The sequence below is a fragment of the Malus domestica genome, chromosome 02 (assembly GCF_042453785.1).
Source record: "Malus domestica chromosome 02, GDT2T_hap1".
Lineage (NCBI taxonomy): Eukaryota > Viridiplantae > Streptophyta > Magnoliopsida > Rosales > Rosaceae > Malus > Malus domestica.
The window spans coordinates 32,909,854-32,926,480 of record NC_091662.1 but is presented as its reverse complement, the minus strand read 5'-3'; the positions used below and the strand labels follow the sequence as shown (position 1 = coordinate 32,926,480).

The 16,627-nt window shown below is 38.5% G+C and overlaps 1 protein-coding gene across 1 annotated transcript; it reads left to right on the top strand.

Annotated features, from left to right (window-relative positions):
* The first annotated feature begins 1,166 nt into the window (after positions 1–1,166).
* Positions 1,167–2,198, top strand: LOC103407407 (uncharacterized). The gene has a single exon (XM_008346338.2). It carries the CDS (start codon positions 1,167–1,169, stop codon positions 2,196–2,198), a length of 1,032 nt encoding a protein of 343 aa, XP_008344560.2.
* The last annotated feature ends 14,429 nt before the right edge of the window (positions 2,199–16,627 follow it).

Sequence of the window (16,627 nt, the reverse complement as noted above, 5' to 3'; positions counted from 1 at the left end):
ACGGTTTAGGAAAAATACTATATATCTTTTTCTGATACTAACGTTACTCAAGTGACAACTAATTTTCACTGTGCATGCATTAAGAGAGTTATATTTTTGAACTTATCTGCAAGCGTTTGATTAAATTTTTGAACTTAATTATCAACTCACAACCTTGAAAGTTAAGACCTGTTCATATCTAATGTTATCAAAGCTGGATTTTTCTGTGTAATTTTTTTTCCTTGTAATAAGTTGCATGATTTTTGCTAAGCCAAATTAGGTAGAAAGAAAAACGAGTAGACTTCAAAGTTCAAACTCTTGACTGGAAATATAAAATGGTAATTATAATGAAAGGATAAATTAATAGTTAAATGCAACATATCTTTTTACTGATATTGAACAATTTATAAATAAATTGCGGGTCTTTCTCTGTTATTTATTTTCTTCTTTTGTAATATTATTTGAGTCTAGTGACAAAGACAAGTATAATTTTTTTGTAGTATCATTTGAGTTTAGTAACATTAAAGAACTCTATAATTTGTTTTTATTTTATTTTTTATATTATCTCTGTTTAATAAAGAGGAGGTTTATTTTTTCTCAACACCTATAGTTGATCGTGTGCCACATGAATGATTTTCAACTGAAATTGTCTATTGATTGATGTGGTACACATGGAGGACCGATGCTAGCATTTTCTCCCTACAATTTTACACCTAACTAGATGGATGTATATGCAATTGACTTAAAAAGGAAAGTCTACCGATTCTCTAATATTATTATTATTTTCCATGCATGGTTGTAACTTATAAGCAAATAGGGTTTTTGGTTGCTCAAATCCAGTATAAAGCTACTTAAAAAGCCGATGCACTGATTGTCACCCGTATGAAAACCGCATAGAAGCTTGACTTGTATATCTGCATAAATAGCCGGAATTACATTGTACTTGCAAATTTTGTTTGAATGATATAATTATTTTGGGGGCAAAGTCTTGGTCTCGAAGCCAAATCTCATCAAAAGCTTAGTCACCACTTTAATCTTTTGCTATTATTGTGCATATTACAACTACGATACGAGATTTCTTTCCTAACATGAACGATAAGCATTAACTCAAACCCTTAATAAAAAGGAGTTGATGTCTCCAAACATTTTCATCAAACCCAAGATTTCTTTTCTAATTAGTTCATGAGATGGCAGAAGAATATCAAAGCCCTTTTGAAGCCTCTAACATCTCTGTCGCCTCAGATGGCACTCCACCACCAAAAAAAGATAGCCCTCCTCCTCTCCCTCCTCCTGATCTTCCTGACCAAAAAAAGAAGATGAAAATGAAAGAAAAAGTCATTATTGATGATTCTGATGATGAACAACCCAAGCCTAAACAGCCATCCCCGGCAGTCGGATCATCCTTATCACCGACACAAAATTCTCGTCACTTGCTTGATCCGAAGCTTTCCAACAATGACCCTGGTCATGTGTCAGGGGCGTTGTCCTCGAAGGAACTCGTTCTGTTCAACCCTCTGAACCAGGGTTCATCATCGAACCTGGGGGGATTAGGATTATTATCTCAACGCAACGAGCGAAGAGACGAGAACCCGTGTGGTGATGATGGGAAAAAACCCCAAAGTAGGGTTTTTACATGCAACTTTTGCAAGAGAGATTTCTCTACTTCCCAAGCATTGGGAGGGCATCAAAACGCTCACAAACAAGAGCGTGCCTTGGCCAAAAGGCGTCAAGGAGGACTAGGAATGGACCATAATTTATTCGGACATTCCCATCCTTATTATAGCCCATATTCAAGTATCACTCAACACCCTCTCTATGGATCTTATGGTAGATCTCTTGGGATTAGGATGGACTCCATGATTCACAAGCCTTCTTATCCATGGTCCTCCTCGACCTCCGGTTTCGGGCGCTTTGGCCATGGTGTTGGTTCTGGGGGTTGGTCATCATCAAGGCCAGGGGGCCTCATGAATAATTTTCAATCCTCCATTGATAGGCTCAACCTTGATGGCCTTCATGCTAATACTACTTCCAGTGGAACATTAGGCCTTCCAGGAACTATCAGTGCTTCAAGGTTTGATCAGGAAATTGGTTCTGCTCGCAACTTTGGTGGTTCAAACTTTGGAATCAACAGGCCAATCATTGGTGGTGATGTTCTTGGCGGTGAGCCTCCAAAACTCGATACGGATACTTCTGGACTTGATTTGTCTCTTAAGCTTTAAATTGGTTGTTCGTTGTTGTTGAATTTTATTTATATATGTAGAACACAGTCACAATGTTTGGTTTAAGTTCGATTAGATGCTAGTTTGTTTGAGTACTGCTTTTAAATTTGTACTTCCATCCACATATCATCTGTTCTTTAGAATATTGTTATGAAAAATTAAATAAGATTATTGTTTTTTTATATTTTGATTGTCTTCTGGGTTTTGTTTTGTTTCCAAATGACTTGATTAAATAATTTAATTCATCATCAGGCTTTTTAGATGTCCTTTGGGGTTTGATGTCTAAGTGTGATTTAGGAAGATGCAGGCATGATAAAGCTTTTATCACATAATGATTTGAATAGATCATGAGTCTGTGTGTCAGTGTGTACGTTTTGATTGCACTCAAATAATCATGCGATTTATTGCAAAAATTATTATGTTAGTATAAACCTCTCATAAACTTATAATATTGATCTTTTAAATTTAATGTCCTGGAAATTATTTATTCAATTATTCATTTGCTCATTAAAAAGTTTATGGCTTTCGAAACTGAGATCATGTGATTAAAGCTGATCATGTTTTTTTATAAAGAGATTTTATTAATAAGCTTAAATAAATTCAGTCCTCATCAAAACGTTATTTAATAATCAAAAGTTTTATGAACTAAGTGGATTGGCTATTTTTTCCCCTCTTCTTCTTAGAAAAAAGTACGATATTCATTAAATTGGTAAAAAAAACGTACAAAATGAGGATAGGGTGCTTATTGGGTATCGATAAAAACCTTGCTAGAAATTTCAACCCAAACGAAAGGAAAAAGAGTGTTCCGCACGTACAACTAAGGCTAGTTTTTGTTTCTTTGACAAAATAATCAGTTGACTTATTTCCTTTTCCTAAGAAGGTTAATTAAGCCTAAACCCTAACAGATACAAGAATTTTTTTGAGTGTATTTGGCACATTGAAATGACGGTAAAACAAACACGTGGAGTTCGGAGCGAAGTCAACCAACAAACCTAAAATTGCCATGCTTGTTTGTGAGCCCTTGATTCATTGAATCTTGCATATGGAATCATAAGTTCTTAGGTGCATATGTAGCTAGCACTTTGTTGTGATTCTTGTATCATTGCTTTTCCATGAATTAATATAACAATATGGTAATTACTTAGTTGGGATTATCCTAAATCACATAAAACAAAGTTATTATTCATCGTCATCTCCAATCCAGGAGGTCAATCAGGTCCAAACTGATATTCAAGAGGCTTTGACACTAATTTGAATTAGGCTCCAAGTCAACTATTACTTTGTTAAAGGGTGCCTCTCAAGGAGGTTATGTCCGAGAAAGTTGGAGCTAAGGAGCCTGTGTGTTTTTGTGTTTGAAACCTAGGGTTTGGAAGACGGCGGGTGTGTTGAATTGGTGTTTAGGGTTTGGAATCTAGGGTTTTGAACGACGGCGCGGGTAATGATCTGGTGTTGCGTGGTGGATAGGAATTCATGGGGGATCTGGAGACTGAAGGCGTAGTGGAGGAGCTAGGGCAGGCGCTGGGAACCAAACCTTTTCTTACTGATAAGGAGAATAAAGGTGTGATTATTGGAAGGAAAGGCGATGTTAGGGTTTCATTATGTTCTTTTGGCAGAGGGACTAACTGAGAAAACTGTGAATGCAGAGGTTTTCATTGACAGATTCATGTTTTTATGGCGGGGTAAGGAAGGGGTTTCTATTCGGGATTTAGGTGATCGATGGTTTCTGATCAGATTTGTTGCTAAGTGGGACATGCACCGAGTGTTAGAGTCAGAGTTCCCTTGGACATTTAAAGAGGATTTTGTCATGGTGAGGGATTGTACGAACATGCATGATGAATGGTGGCAGAAGCTATCCATGGGTGCAATGTGGGTGCAAATTCATAAGGTGCCGCCATTGAGTATGATGGCTGCGGTTGCTATGGAAATAGGGGGAAAATTGGAATGGTGATTACTGTGGACAAATCTGCGAGTTGAGAATGTATTGGCAGGTTCTTAAGGGTTCGTATTCAACTGAATTTACTGGAACCTTTGATGCGTGGGATGATGGTTACATTCCCGGATGAATGATGGGTTTGGGTTCACTTTCAATAGGAAGGACTGCCGAATTATTGTTTTTACTGTGGGAAGTTGGGGCATGCGATTAGGATATGTAGGGCACAACTGATGAGTGGAGAGCAAGGCAGGGCTCAAGGAGAGGAATCATCGGTGCACATTATGGCTTTACCATATGAGGGTTTGGAAGCTCGTACAGATTTATGGGGGAATGTTCTTTGATCACCATCGCGGAGGACGAAGAGTTCGAGTTGGGGAGAAGGAAGTGGGAAAGTGGTAGAGGTGCGAAGGGATGAAGACATGTATCATGAGGGGATGCAAGGGGTTGTGCACACGGGGAATGGGAGTGGGAAATTGGATCAGGAGAGTAGACGGGGTAGGAATAATACTGTGGATAAGGGGAGTGGAAGTAGAGAGGGGATTCGGTGCCAGGTTTTGGTAGCAGAAAAAGAGGCTCGGAAGGCGCGGGAAAGAGCTTTTGATGTGGGACTTATTGGAAAGGGAGAGACAGTTGCGCCGGGAGTTGTGAATGTGGTTTTAGTTGATTTTGTTGGACCGGAGACGACAAGGGGTGAGGATGTGGATGGGAACCGACGGGGGATTCAAGTGGATTTGAACGTTCCAGTGAACATGGAAGAGGAATGTCTCACTGTTATGATGCAGCAAAGCAGTGGTACGGAAAAGGGGCTGTAAGTACAGGATGACTTGTAGGAGGTGGTTTTCGAAGGTGAAGGTTACAATGGGACCCAAGATTCGGATCCTTTTCAGTTGGGTCATACTATTTAGGCAATTAGTCGAGAGAATAGGCGCATGAATTGGCGATTTGAGGAAGTGGAGGAGAAGGCTGATGGGATGGGTAGGGAAGTTGCTAGTACCGGTAATAAGTGTGCTCTTGTTTTTTCTGAGGCGGATGAGACCAGCCGTGAAGGGTCTCCACGGTCGCCATGAAAACACTAGTTTGGAACTATCAAGGAATTGGGGGTTCTTTGACAGTTGATGCCTTGGTGGAGCAGGTGAGGCTCCACAACCCCAAGGTAGTGATTTTACTTGAGACAAAAAATAGAAGTGATCGCTACAATTATTTACTTAAGTTGTTACTGATGGATTTTATGCAACCGGTGGAACCAAAAAGTATTGGTGGAGGTTTGTGTGTGTTTTGGAAAGAAGTGGTGGATATTTCTATTATCGTGTAGACTAATTTTTATATTGAATTGGGTGTGGGTAGTGATCCGATTTAGTCGGATTGGACGCTAATAGCAATTTATGCAAGTACGGATGATAAACGACGGAAACGGCAGTGGGAAGAGCTAAGTAAGCGGATTCGGAATTCATGTGGGAACTGTTTGGTGATTAGAGACTTTAATGATATTGTGGATGACGAAGAAAATGAGGGTGGTAATTATCGGACCATGGCAAGTACGAGAGATTTTCGAGACTTCCTAACAAACAATGAGCTTCTTGATTTGGGCTTTGAGGGCTATCCTTTTACGTGGAGGAATAAGCGGGATGATGGGTTGATTCAACAAAGGCTTGATTGTGGGGTGGCAACTACTGGATGGATAAGGTTATTCCCTCATGCGAAAATTATGCACGTGGTGTTGGAGGGGTCGGATCATTCTATGCTCATTTCATCTCCTTATACAACCTCCCTGAAAGGCTTAAGACGGTTCCTATATGATTCTAGGTGGGGGAAGAAGCCCGAGTGTAGAGAGATTATCAAGGAGGCTTGGAAGGTTTCAGTGGAGGGATCCTTGGGTTTTAAAGTTTGTGAAAAATTGAAGGGGACTCGGTCTCAGTTGGGTAGGTGGAAGAAGACTACGAAACCGAACTCTAAGCGCCATATTGAGGAATTAAGGGATGATATTAGGAAGAGAATGGTTGATGGGAAGGTACGGCATGAGTATAGTAGGGAAAAGGAAAAAGAATTGGTGGTGGCACTCAAGGAGGAAGACGTATATTGGAAAACGAAATCCCGAAATACATGGCCCCATTTAGGTGACAAAAACACAAAGTTTTTCCATGCTTAAACGGTTCAACGGCGCAGAAGTAATAGTTTGCAGGGGTTGGAAGATAATCATGGGGTTTGGCACACAGAGTCGGTTCGTATGCAGGAGATTGTGGTAGATTATTTTACTACTTTATTTCGGTCTGGGGGATATTTGAGTGGAGGGGAAGTGGCGGCATGTGTTGGGGGAAAGGTGGAGGGAAAGCAGAATGACGAACTTATCTGGCCTTTTTCAGTGGAGGAAATTCGAGAGGCTATGTTTCAAATTCCCACTACTAAATCACCTGGTCCTGATGGATTTACGGCAGCATTTTTTCAGTATCATTGGGAGGTGGTGGGGGATGATATTATTCGAATGGTGCAGGCCTTTTATCATTAGGGAAGGTTGTTGCAGAAGATTAATCATACCCATATTGTTTTAATTCCAAAGGTGAAGGCTTCGCGGCGGATGACAGAGCTTAGGCATATATCCTTATGTAATGTTGTGTATAAGGTAATTGCTAAACTCTTGACGAGAAGACTGAAGTATGTGATGGACCGGATTATAAGTTATAATCAGTTAGCTTTTGTTCCGGGGAGACAAATTCATGACAACATTTTGGTTGTTCATGAGATTTTGCACTCTTTGAAGCAAGGGGTGGAGGGAGAGGATGGTAGAATGGCTATGCAATTAGATATGGCGAAAGCGTATGATAGAGTGGAATGAGGTTTTCTGCTTGAGGTGATGGATAATTTGGGGTTTCATCCTAAATTTTGTGCTTGGATTCGTGAATGTATCTCTACGGTGTCGTATAGTGTGATGGAGAATGGTGTTCCGTCGGGTTACTTTCAGTCGAAAGAGGGTTGAGACAGGGTGATCCTTTGTCCCTTTTTCTTTTTCTTATATGTGTTAAAGCCTTTTCAGCTTATATTCGGAAAAAGGAAATGGAAGGGATGATTAGTGGGGTGCGGGTTGCATCGGGAGTTGAGGCAATTACTCATTTGTTTTTTGCGGACGATTCAGTGGTTTTTTGTAGAGCGGATGAGACGGAAGCAGGGCATATGATTAAAATTTTGGAGGATTATGGTAAGGTCTCAGGTCAAATTATTAATTGGAGAAAAGTTCTATATTCTTCGGGAAGGGTTGTTTGAAGAAGAATAAAAAAAGAATTGTATCAAGGATGAATATTTAGGCCCGGGACGGATTTGGCAAGTATTTGGGAATTCAGGTCGATTTTGGAGCTTTGAAGAAAGCGGTGTTTGAATCCGTACATCGCGGTATTGAATGTCGTATTGATGGGTGGGCAGATGAATTTTTGTCTTCGGCGGGGAAGGAGATATTAATTAAATCGGTTGCAATGGCGATGCCGAATCATGCTATGGAGTGTTTCAAGTTGCCGGTGACTACATGCAAAGAAATGGAGCGAGTCATTGCTCAATTTTGGTGGAGGAGTCAATCGAAGACTAGGGGATGCCATTAGGTAGCATGGGATAAATTGACTGAGAGTAAGAAGGTTGAAGGGTTGGGTTTTCGTGATATTATGGTGTTTAATGTAGCTATGCTTGCTAAAATTAGCTGGAGGGTGTTACAGATGCCGGAGTTGATGCTTAGTAGGGTGCTAAAGGATAAATATTTTCCCAACACATCTTTCTTGGAGGCCAGTGGGAAAAATAAATCGTTATAGGGGTGGAAAGGCATTTTGTGGGGGAGACAAATATTAAATAGACGATTACGGTAGAGGGTGGGGAATGGGGAGTTGATTAGGGTGGCGGATCCTTAGCTTCCCAAACCCTATTCGTTTAAACCTATGGTTAGGAATGGGGTTCCAAATATAAAGGTGTCTGAGTTGATGAGGGCGGATAAGCAGGGGTGGCATTTAGAGGAGGTTGAGGCATTGGTGTCTCTGGACGATTTGGATTTGATTCGGACTATACCGATTAGTAGACTTGGGTGCAAGGATAAACGTATTTGGCATTATACAAAGAATTGTTTGTATTTTGTAAGGTCGGGGTATCACGTTGCGATGGATATGATGAAAAATGGTGAGCTTGGAAGGAAGGGTAGTGGGATGTCGAGCACTTCTGGTACATTGGGCAGGGTTTGGCGGATCATTTGGTCTCTTACGATCGCACATAAATTTCGGTTCTTTATTTGGAAGGCTTGTAGGAAGGCTTTGGCGGTTCGGCATAATTTGTAGCATCGACGAATCAGTGTGGTGAATAAATGTGATTTGTGCGGAGCCAGTGATGAAACAGAGTCCCATCTCTTTTTTTATTGTGACTTTAGTCGTGCTTTTTGGTTTGGGACATCTTTAAAGATTAATATGGTGGCAATGAGGGTCAATGAGTTTCTAGAGGGTTGGCAGGGGATCGTGTAGTGGATGGAGAAGGAGGTGGATGCCGAGGCAATTCTGCAACAGGTAGTGTTTGGACTTTGGCGTATTTGGAAATGTAGGAATGATGCGGTTTTTAAAGGGGTGCGGATTTTACCACATGTGGTTGTTGATCTATGGCAGCGACAATTAGTAGAATTTAGGGATGTCATGGGGGACACGGTGGGGAAGGGAGAGGATGATAGAAGGGATAGGATGTTTGGGGTGGGAGGTGTCTACGAGAGAGCTTTGGGGAGGGTATGGGTAGTTGGGAAGGCATGAGAATTGGAGAAGAGCAGCAGATGGGGACGGAGCATGGGGAGGGTGTGGGGGGTTGGCAGAAACCGGGGTTTGGAGTGTTGAAATTAAATTGTGATGTGGCATGGAGGAAACACACGAATGAGGGAGGGGTTGGGTGGGTGCTTTGGGATTTTGCGGGGATCCCAAAGATTGCGGGTGAGGAAGGAGGGGGATGGTTTGGGAGTGCCATTATGACAGAGGCGGAGGCAGTACGTCAGGGATTGGAGGCGGTGGTGGGAAGTGGTGTGGGAAGTAGTTTTAGGTTGGTGGTTGAATCGGATTCCAAGGGCTTGATTCAGATGATCAACAAGGAGATTGCGGTTGATGTGATTCTCGAGATTTATCTCCAAGATATTTGGAGAATGGCAAGTTAGATTTTGCTTTACCCCTTGTCATTGTAATCGTGCAGCCCATTTGATAGCGGTGTACGTAGTTAAGCATGGCGGGAGATTTGGCTGGGATGAGTTAGGACCAGAGTTTCTTTTCAATATTCTAGCAGAAGATGTGCATGTAACTATTCGTATTTAAGTTTAATAAAATTTCTATCTTTCGGAAAAAGAAAAAGAAAAAGAAAAAACTATTACTTTGTTGAATCTAGACTCGATTCCATCTTTTTAGGGGTTTAACCATAAAGTACCAAGAATGGAAAGTTGTTTGTCACTTAATTTCACAAAGAAATAATTACTACGCACTGGCTCTTAATTAATATCATTGTTCTAAAAATCCCTGCCTAGCGCCGCCTAGGTCCTGCGGCGCTAGGCAGTTGGTCACTGTCCCGATTAATGCATAGGCGTTTAAAAATTAAGAAAGGGCACCTAGACCTACTGCGGTGTCCGCCTAGATCGCCTAGCCCGTCCAGACCCACCTAGACACCCACCTAGGTTGCGACTCACTTAGACAGAAAATAGATAACTTTCATTTTACATTGTACTTTTTCAATAAATTGTAAGAGACTTGTTGAATACTTAAAGGAACACACATTATGTACTTGTTCTCCATGTTTTCATTGTGTTCCAATAGCTCATAATATATATGTCTCTCCATTTTGTAGTTTATGATGAAATCATATATATTTTAAATATAAACAGACACTTATTTACATGAAATATATTAGATTTAATTAAATCTGCCTAGTCCGCCTAGGCACCTTCCTAGACCCCGCCTAGATGCCTAAGCTCTAGGCCCTAGCTTGCCGTCCGACTAGCGCCTAGCGTCTTTGAGAACCTTGATTAATATATAATTTTAAATTAATTTACGTTGACCTAATAGCATCATTCTTTCTTCTTCTTCTTTTTTTCTTTTTTTTTTAAGAAAAAAAAGAAGTTTACTATTATAAGGGGAGATGAGAGAGTACGAAATTATTACAATAATGTAAGGAAGGGAATTTTCGAACCTAAGATATAAATGGGTACAAATCCTACCCCCTATAAACTAGTATATCACACCATATATTGTTGAATAAGGAGGTTGATAAAAAGAAAAAAAAGAAAAAAAAAGATGAACAAGGAGGAATTCCTACCAACATGTATTTCATTTTTATTGATTAAATACACGATAGGAATTCCTCCTAAATATCCATAAATGAATTTTACCAACTTTTTAATACATTTTTATTGATTAAATGTAAACAACTAACAATATTTAAAATGGTGAAAATATTCATTAGTGAATAAAAACTTGTAAAAAATAATATACCGTAAGGCGTAAGGACAAGTGCACATCTAAACTCAGAATACAAATGTAGGAAAGGAATCTGAGACCTGGCATTCGTGTCGTGTTTTTCGTGTTCGTGTCATTTTCGTGTCATACCTGATATCTTAACGAGTCATGTCGTGTAATACCTGTTAAAATAAACGGGTAAAATGACCCGACCCGAAATCGACCCGATAATATTAACAGGTAATATGACCCGATCCGTTACCCGTTAAGAAAAATATATTTTAAACCAATAAATAATCAAATGAAAAATATAATACTAAATAAGTGTATGCATACCATATTGTCACATCCAAAACATAAAAAAGCATTTTTCTTTTAAGTATATTTTCACTTACCTAAAGTCTTTAATAGTTTTTTAATTAATGTAGAAGTGTAAAAAATATAGAAAAAATATATAAACGCTCGTAATGACAAGCTTTACAACTTTCATGAAGAGCTTAACTTCGAAATTCGCCACTATAATCATATAAATCATAGATCAAAATTTAACCGTTGATTGTTGTTTACATTTACACTTCATTGTTCTCATCAAAATTTGTTCTTTCAGATTATCTTTTTTGAAAACTTGATCTATTAGAGGATGCAGGAAGATGAACAGTTTGGATTGTTGATAATATATTCAGAGTTTTACGGTTAGTGAAAATATTGCTTGATGTTTATAAAGTTTCTACAAACTATATGACATGGACTTATATTTCAGTTAATCGTAAATATCGAAACGTGATATCAAATATCTGAACCGTTCATCTTCTTACATCTGCTAGATGATCATGTTTTAAAAAAAGAAAATTAAAAAATGAAATTCAGTAAGAAGAATAAAGTGTAAATGGCAATCGATGGTTAAATATAAATTTAAGGTTTATGAATTATAGTGTTGGATTTCGAAGCTAACCCCTTCATGAAAGTTGTAAAGTTTGTCACTATGAGTGATTGTATATTTTTTTTTACATTTTTTACACTTCTACAATAATTATTATTAATTTTTCCCTCAAATAAAATTCATGAAGGTTTGGAGGATTTTAAAAATTTAAACAATAATGTAAGTGTAACCATTATCTACTCGTGGAGGAATAATGATGAATCACGAATGTTTATATATTCTTTCACATTTTTCATACTTGTATGTATGTCTTCTTAGTTCTTGCATATACAAATACTATATTAGTTTATTTTAATTTTGGACAACAACATGTTAAGTAAAATTTATCCTAGTAATGATAATAAATAACTCTCATAATAAAAATAAATAATGACTAAAACTTTTTTTTTTAAACTTATATAGAATAATAATACAAAACTATATATTTAATATAGAATATATTGTATATATTAATATGGCTATTGTATTTTATAATAAATCTTTTAATACTTAAACTTTAAAATTATCAAAATAATTTTTTTCTTAACGGGTCAAAACGGGTTACCCACGTGTTACCCGCGTGTATACTCGTTAAGAATCTATTATTAACGGGTTCTTAATGAGTCACCCGATAATGACCCGATAAGTTATCGTGTTGATCCGAAACCCGTTATTTTCGTGTCGTGTCAGAAACTGCCGGGTCTACTGATCAGGCAGTGTCTAGGATTCTGTATATTACAATCCCTGAGTTCATAAACTTATTTCCCCTTCTTGCACTGGTTTCTTCCCTTTTTTCTAGGATTGCCCTTTCATTACAGCAATTTTGTTTTTTCATTCCTTTTTTTTTTTCAATGGAAAGTCATACAACATTTGTAAAAGAAATTTATAACGGGATAGCTCACGTGCAAACGGAAGAGGCAACCCATATATAGACGGACCTGGCCACAATTAACCCACTAAAAATATACAAGGAACGGATCCATGACACTAATTTTTTTTAACTTTTAACACACATTTTTGTAAAACCCACTTCATAATCTATTAATGATCTGAATTATCTATTTTTTAGAACATCATTCATAGATCATCCTTGCAAAAATGAATTTGACAAATCTAAAACCATAGACATTCATTTGTAGTAAAGAAAATGAACGAATATGGTTTAAGAAAGAAACGCTAAACTTATATATATATTACAAGAAAAATGGTTCGAGAATATATACGATATTCATTGATTGAAAAATGGTTTAAAGCCCAACTTTTTTTAAATCCATGGTAGTATGGAACACTTCCATTTTCTTAGCAGCCTAATATTTCTTTCAAGTGATTACTCTCTTTAAGAAAATATAGAAAATTTTAATCAAACATTCGAAATATAGAGTGGCGAAATTTCAAAATTTCAAACACCAAAAAGGACAGTTTATCTTTCAGAATTGGATGCCAATTAAGTTGATATACATGCATCTTAATTCCATGTTTACAAAGAATACTATTGATACGGTTTAGGAAAAGTACTATATATCTTTTCCGGATACCAACGTTACTCAAATGACAACTAATTTTCACTGTGCATGCATGAACCTCTAGTTATATTTTTGAGCTTATCTGCAAGCGTTTGATTAAATTTTTGAACTTAATTATCAACTCACAACCTTGAAAGTTAAGACCTGTTCATATCTAATGTTATCAAAGCTGGATTTTCTGTGTAATTTTTTTCCTTGTAATAAGTTGCATGATTTTTGCTAAGCCAAATTAGGTAGAAAGAAAAACAGTAGACTTCAAAGTTCAAACTCTTGACTGGAAATATAAAATGGTAATTATAATGAAAGGATAAATGTGGAATTTTTCAGGTTGACGGGCTGAAGGTCCACTCCAATAACACCGATACTGTTCCCACTTAACCACCTGCACAATCCTCAAGTGTGGGGTTTTATCACAAAAGGCATCGGTGTTAGTTAGAGTGAGATAATTCTATTTAAATTGCTTTACTTTGCTTTCCTTTCCAACACTCCCCTGCACGTGAGACTCCATTTATGGGTTACACGTGAAAATCCACATCGACAACCAATGGAGCCATGTCGGGACACACCCATCACGCTGGGCCAATGGGGACCCACCCAATCACGTGGCATCTTTGGCCTACGTGGAACCATGTCAGGACTCACCCATCGCTCGGGGCCAAATAGGGACCCACCCAATCACGTGGCTGTACGGGCCCGCCTCTTGGCTCTGATACCATGTGGAATTTTTCAGGTCGACGGGCCAAGGGTCCACTCCAACAACACCGATACTGTCCCCACTTAACCACTTGCACAATCCTTAGGCATGGGGTTTTATCACAAAAGGTCTCGGTGTTAGTTAGAGTGGGGTAATTCTATTTAAATTGCTTTACTTTCCTTCTCCTAGCTGATGTGGGACAAACAGGGGGTTCCAACAATAAATTAATAGTTAAATGCAACATATCTTTTTATTGATATTGAACAATTTATAAATAAATTGCAGGTCTTCCTCTGTTATTTATTTTTTTCTTTTGTAATATTATTTGAGTCTAGTGACAAAGACAAGTATACTTTCTTTTTTGTAATATCATTTGAGTTTAGTATTAAAGAACTTTATATTTTGTTTATTTATTTATTTATATTTTATCTTTGTTTAATAAAGAGCAGGTTTATTTTTTCTCAACACCTATAGTCGATCGTGTGCCACATGAATGATTTTCAACATTGATGTGGTGCACATGGAGGCAGTGGTGAAGCCAGGATTTGCCAAGGGGAGGGGCGAAATTCAAAAGAGTGCAAGGTTTAGTCGAAGCGGTTGCTTTCACATTGGAGAGTGCAAAGTTTTGAGTCAATATTCATAGCAGAAAATAGTCTCTTCACCAAAATGGTTGTAAACAATAATATAAAAGCCAATGTAAGAAGCTTCAATTGGCTAGGTTTAGATCTTAAAAAATGTTAGGTGCTAGTCAAACAGCGGACTGTGACCTAGCAGCTAGGTGCCTAGGCAAGATCTAGAAAAGAGCCTAGATGGATTTAAATTATCATAAAATAAGCATTAAACAAGATTTACATTGTTTGGAGGAGGATTTATGCACTGTTTCTTATAGTACCATTCCATTGCCACTAGGTATGCCAAAATTGCTTCAAGTTTTAACACAACCTACAAACCCAGAGACTAAATCATAAGCTGTTATAGCACATACTACATTTACATTGTTCTCCAACATTTTAATGGTGCTCCCAGTTACCTCCAACTGATCAAATGGTATCCAAGAAAATAAAACTTCGAAAATCGCAACAGCATAATAAAAGGACCAAACTTTCTAAATTCCAAGGATCAAGTGGAGAATGCAGATGGATTCATTGCAAATACTAGAACACATTTAAATCTACAGACCCACATAAATAATCACAGAAATCACACCAAAATCACCACCTAATCATCAAAATCAATGAACAATCCCGGAAATTACTCAATGGCCATTAGCACAAATTGAATTTAAATAATAGCAATTAAATCCCAACGAAAAATTAAACAAAAAGGCAACATACTAGTAAGAAGGGGCCAAATGGAAAGGCGCGGGTTTGATGCTGGGAAATCTTATTTGTTAGGTTGGGAATTAGGGACGGGGAGGAAGCCAAGAGGTAATGGGGTACAAGTGGTCCTCCCATCATATTTAAATATTTTTTTTTCAAATTAAGCCCAATTGCCCAAACACACCGTTTCACTTACTTTTCCAAGATCGAAACGATGTCGTTTCATCCTGGATTTTTTTTTAAAGAAAAAAATAAAAGAAGTTTTCCCTTCCCTGCGCAGCTATGGAGAACTGCTGCAGTTGCAGCAATTGTGAGCTGCAATCCGGCAAAACCAGAGGGGCGATGGGGCAGCAAACCATGATTTCTGGGCATGTTTTCCGGTGAGAGGAGGGCGGACCCCTCCCTGCGCCTTAACAGCTTCCAGCCACTGCACGCGCAAAGTTTGTGTAGCTGCAGCAAAAAACATGGCTTCATTTCCGGCGAGAGGAGGGGCGGGTACTCGCTCCTGGGCTTCATTTTCGGCGAGGGGAGTGGCGGTCGCCACTCCTCGCCCTCACGTGGCTTCGCCACTGCATGGAGGACCAATGCTAGCATTTTATTCCTACAATTTTACACCTAACTAGATGGATGTATATGCAATTGACTTAAAAAGGAAAGTCTACCGATTCTCTAATATTATTATTATTATTTTCCATGCATGGTTGTAACTTACTAGCAAGTAGGGTTTTTGGTTGTTCAAATCCAGTATATAGCTACTTAAAAAGCCGATGCATTGATTGCCACCTGTATGAAACAGCATAGAAGCTTGACAAGTATATCTGCATAAATAGCCAGAATTACATTGTACTTGCAAATTTTGCTTGAATGATATAATTATTTTGGGGGCAAAGTCTTGGCCTCGAAGCCAAATCCCAGCAAAAGCTTAGTCACCACTTTAATCTTTTGCTATTATAGTGCATATTACAACTACGATACGAGATTTCTTTCCAAACATGAACAATAAGCATTAACTCAAACCCTTAATAAAAAGGAGTTGATGTCTCCAAATATTTTCATCAAACCCAAAATTTCTTTTCTAATTATTTCATGAGATGGCAGAAGAATATCAAAGCCCTTCGGAAGCCTCTAACATCTTAGCCGCCTTAGATGGCACTCTGCCACCAAAAAAAGAGAGCCCTCCTCCTGATCTTCCTGACCAAAAAATGAAGATGAAAATGAAAGAAAAAGTCATTATCGATGATTCTGATGATGAACAACCCAAACCCAAACAGCCATCCCCAGCAGCCGGATCATCCTCATCACCAACACCAAGTTCTCGTCCCTTGCTTGATCTGAAGCTTTCCAACAATGACCCTGGTCATGCGTCAGGGGCATTGTCCTCGAAGGAACGCGTTCTGTTCAACCCTCTGAACCATGGTTCATCATCGAACCCGGGGGAATTAGGGTTATTATCTCAACGCAATGAGCCAAGAGACGAGAACCTGCGTGGTGGTGATGGGAAAACACCCCAAAGTAGGGTTTTCACATGGAACTTTTGCAAGAGAGATTTCTCTATTAACTGTACAAAATCAAAAAATTCTTATGAATGAATAGCCTAAAGAAATCAA

What these genes read in the sequence shown, in the direction of transcription:
- LOC103407407 (XM_008346338.2), top strand. Translation starts at nt 1,167, where the DNA reads ATGGCAGAAGAATATCAAAGCCCTTTTGAAGCCTCTAACATCTCTGTC.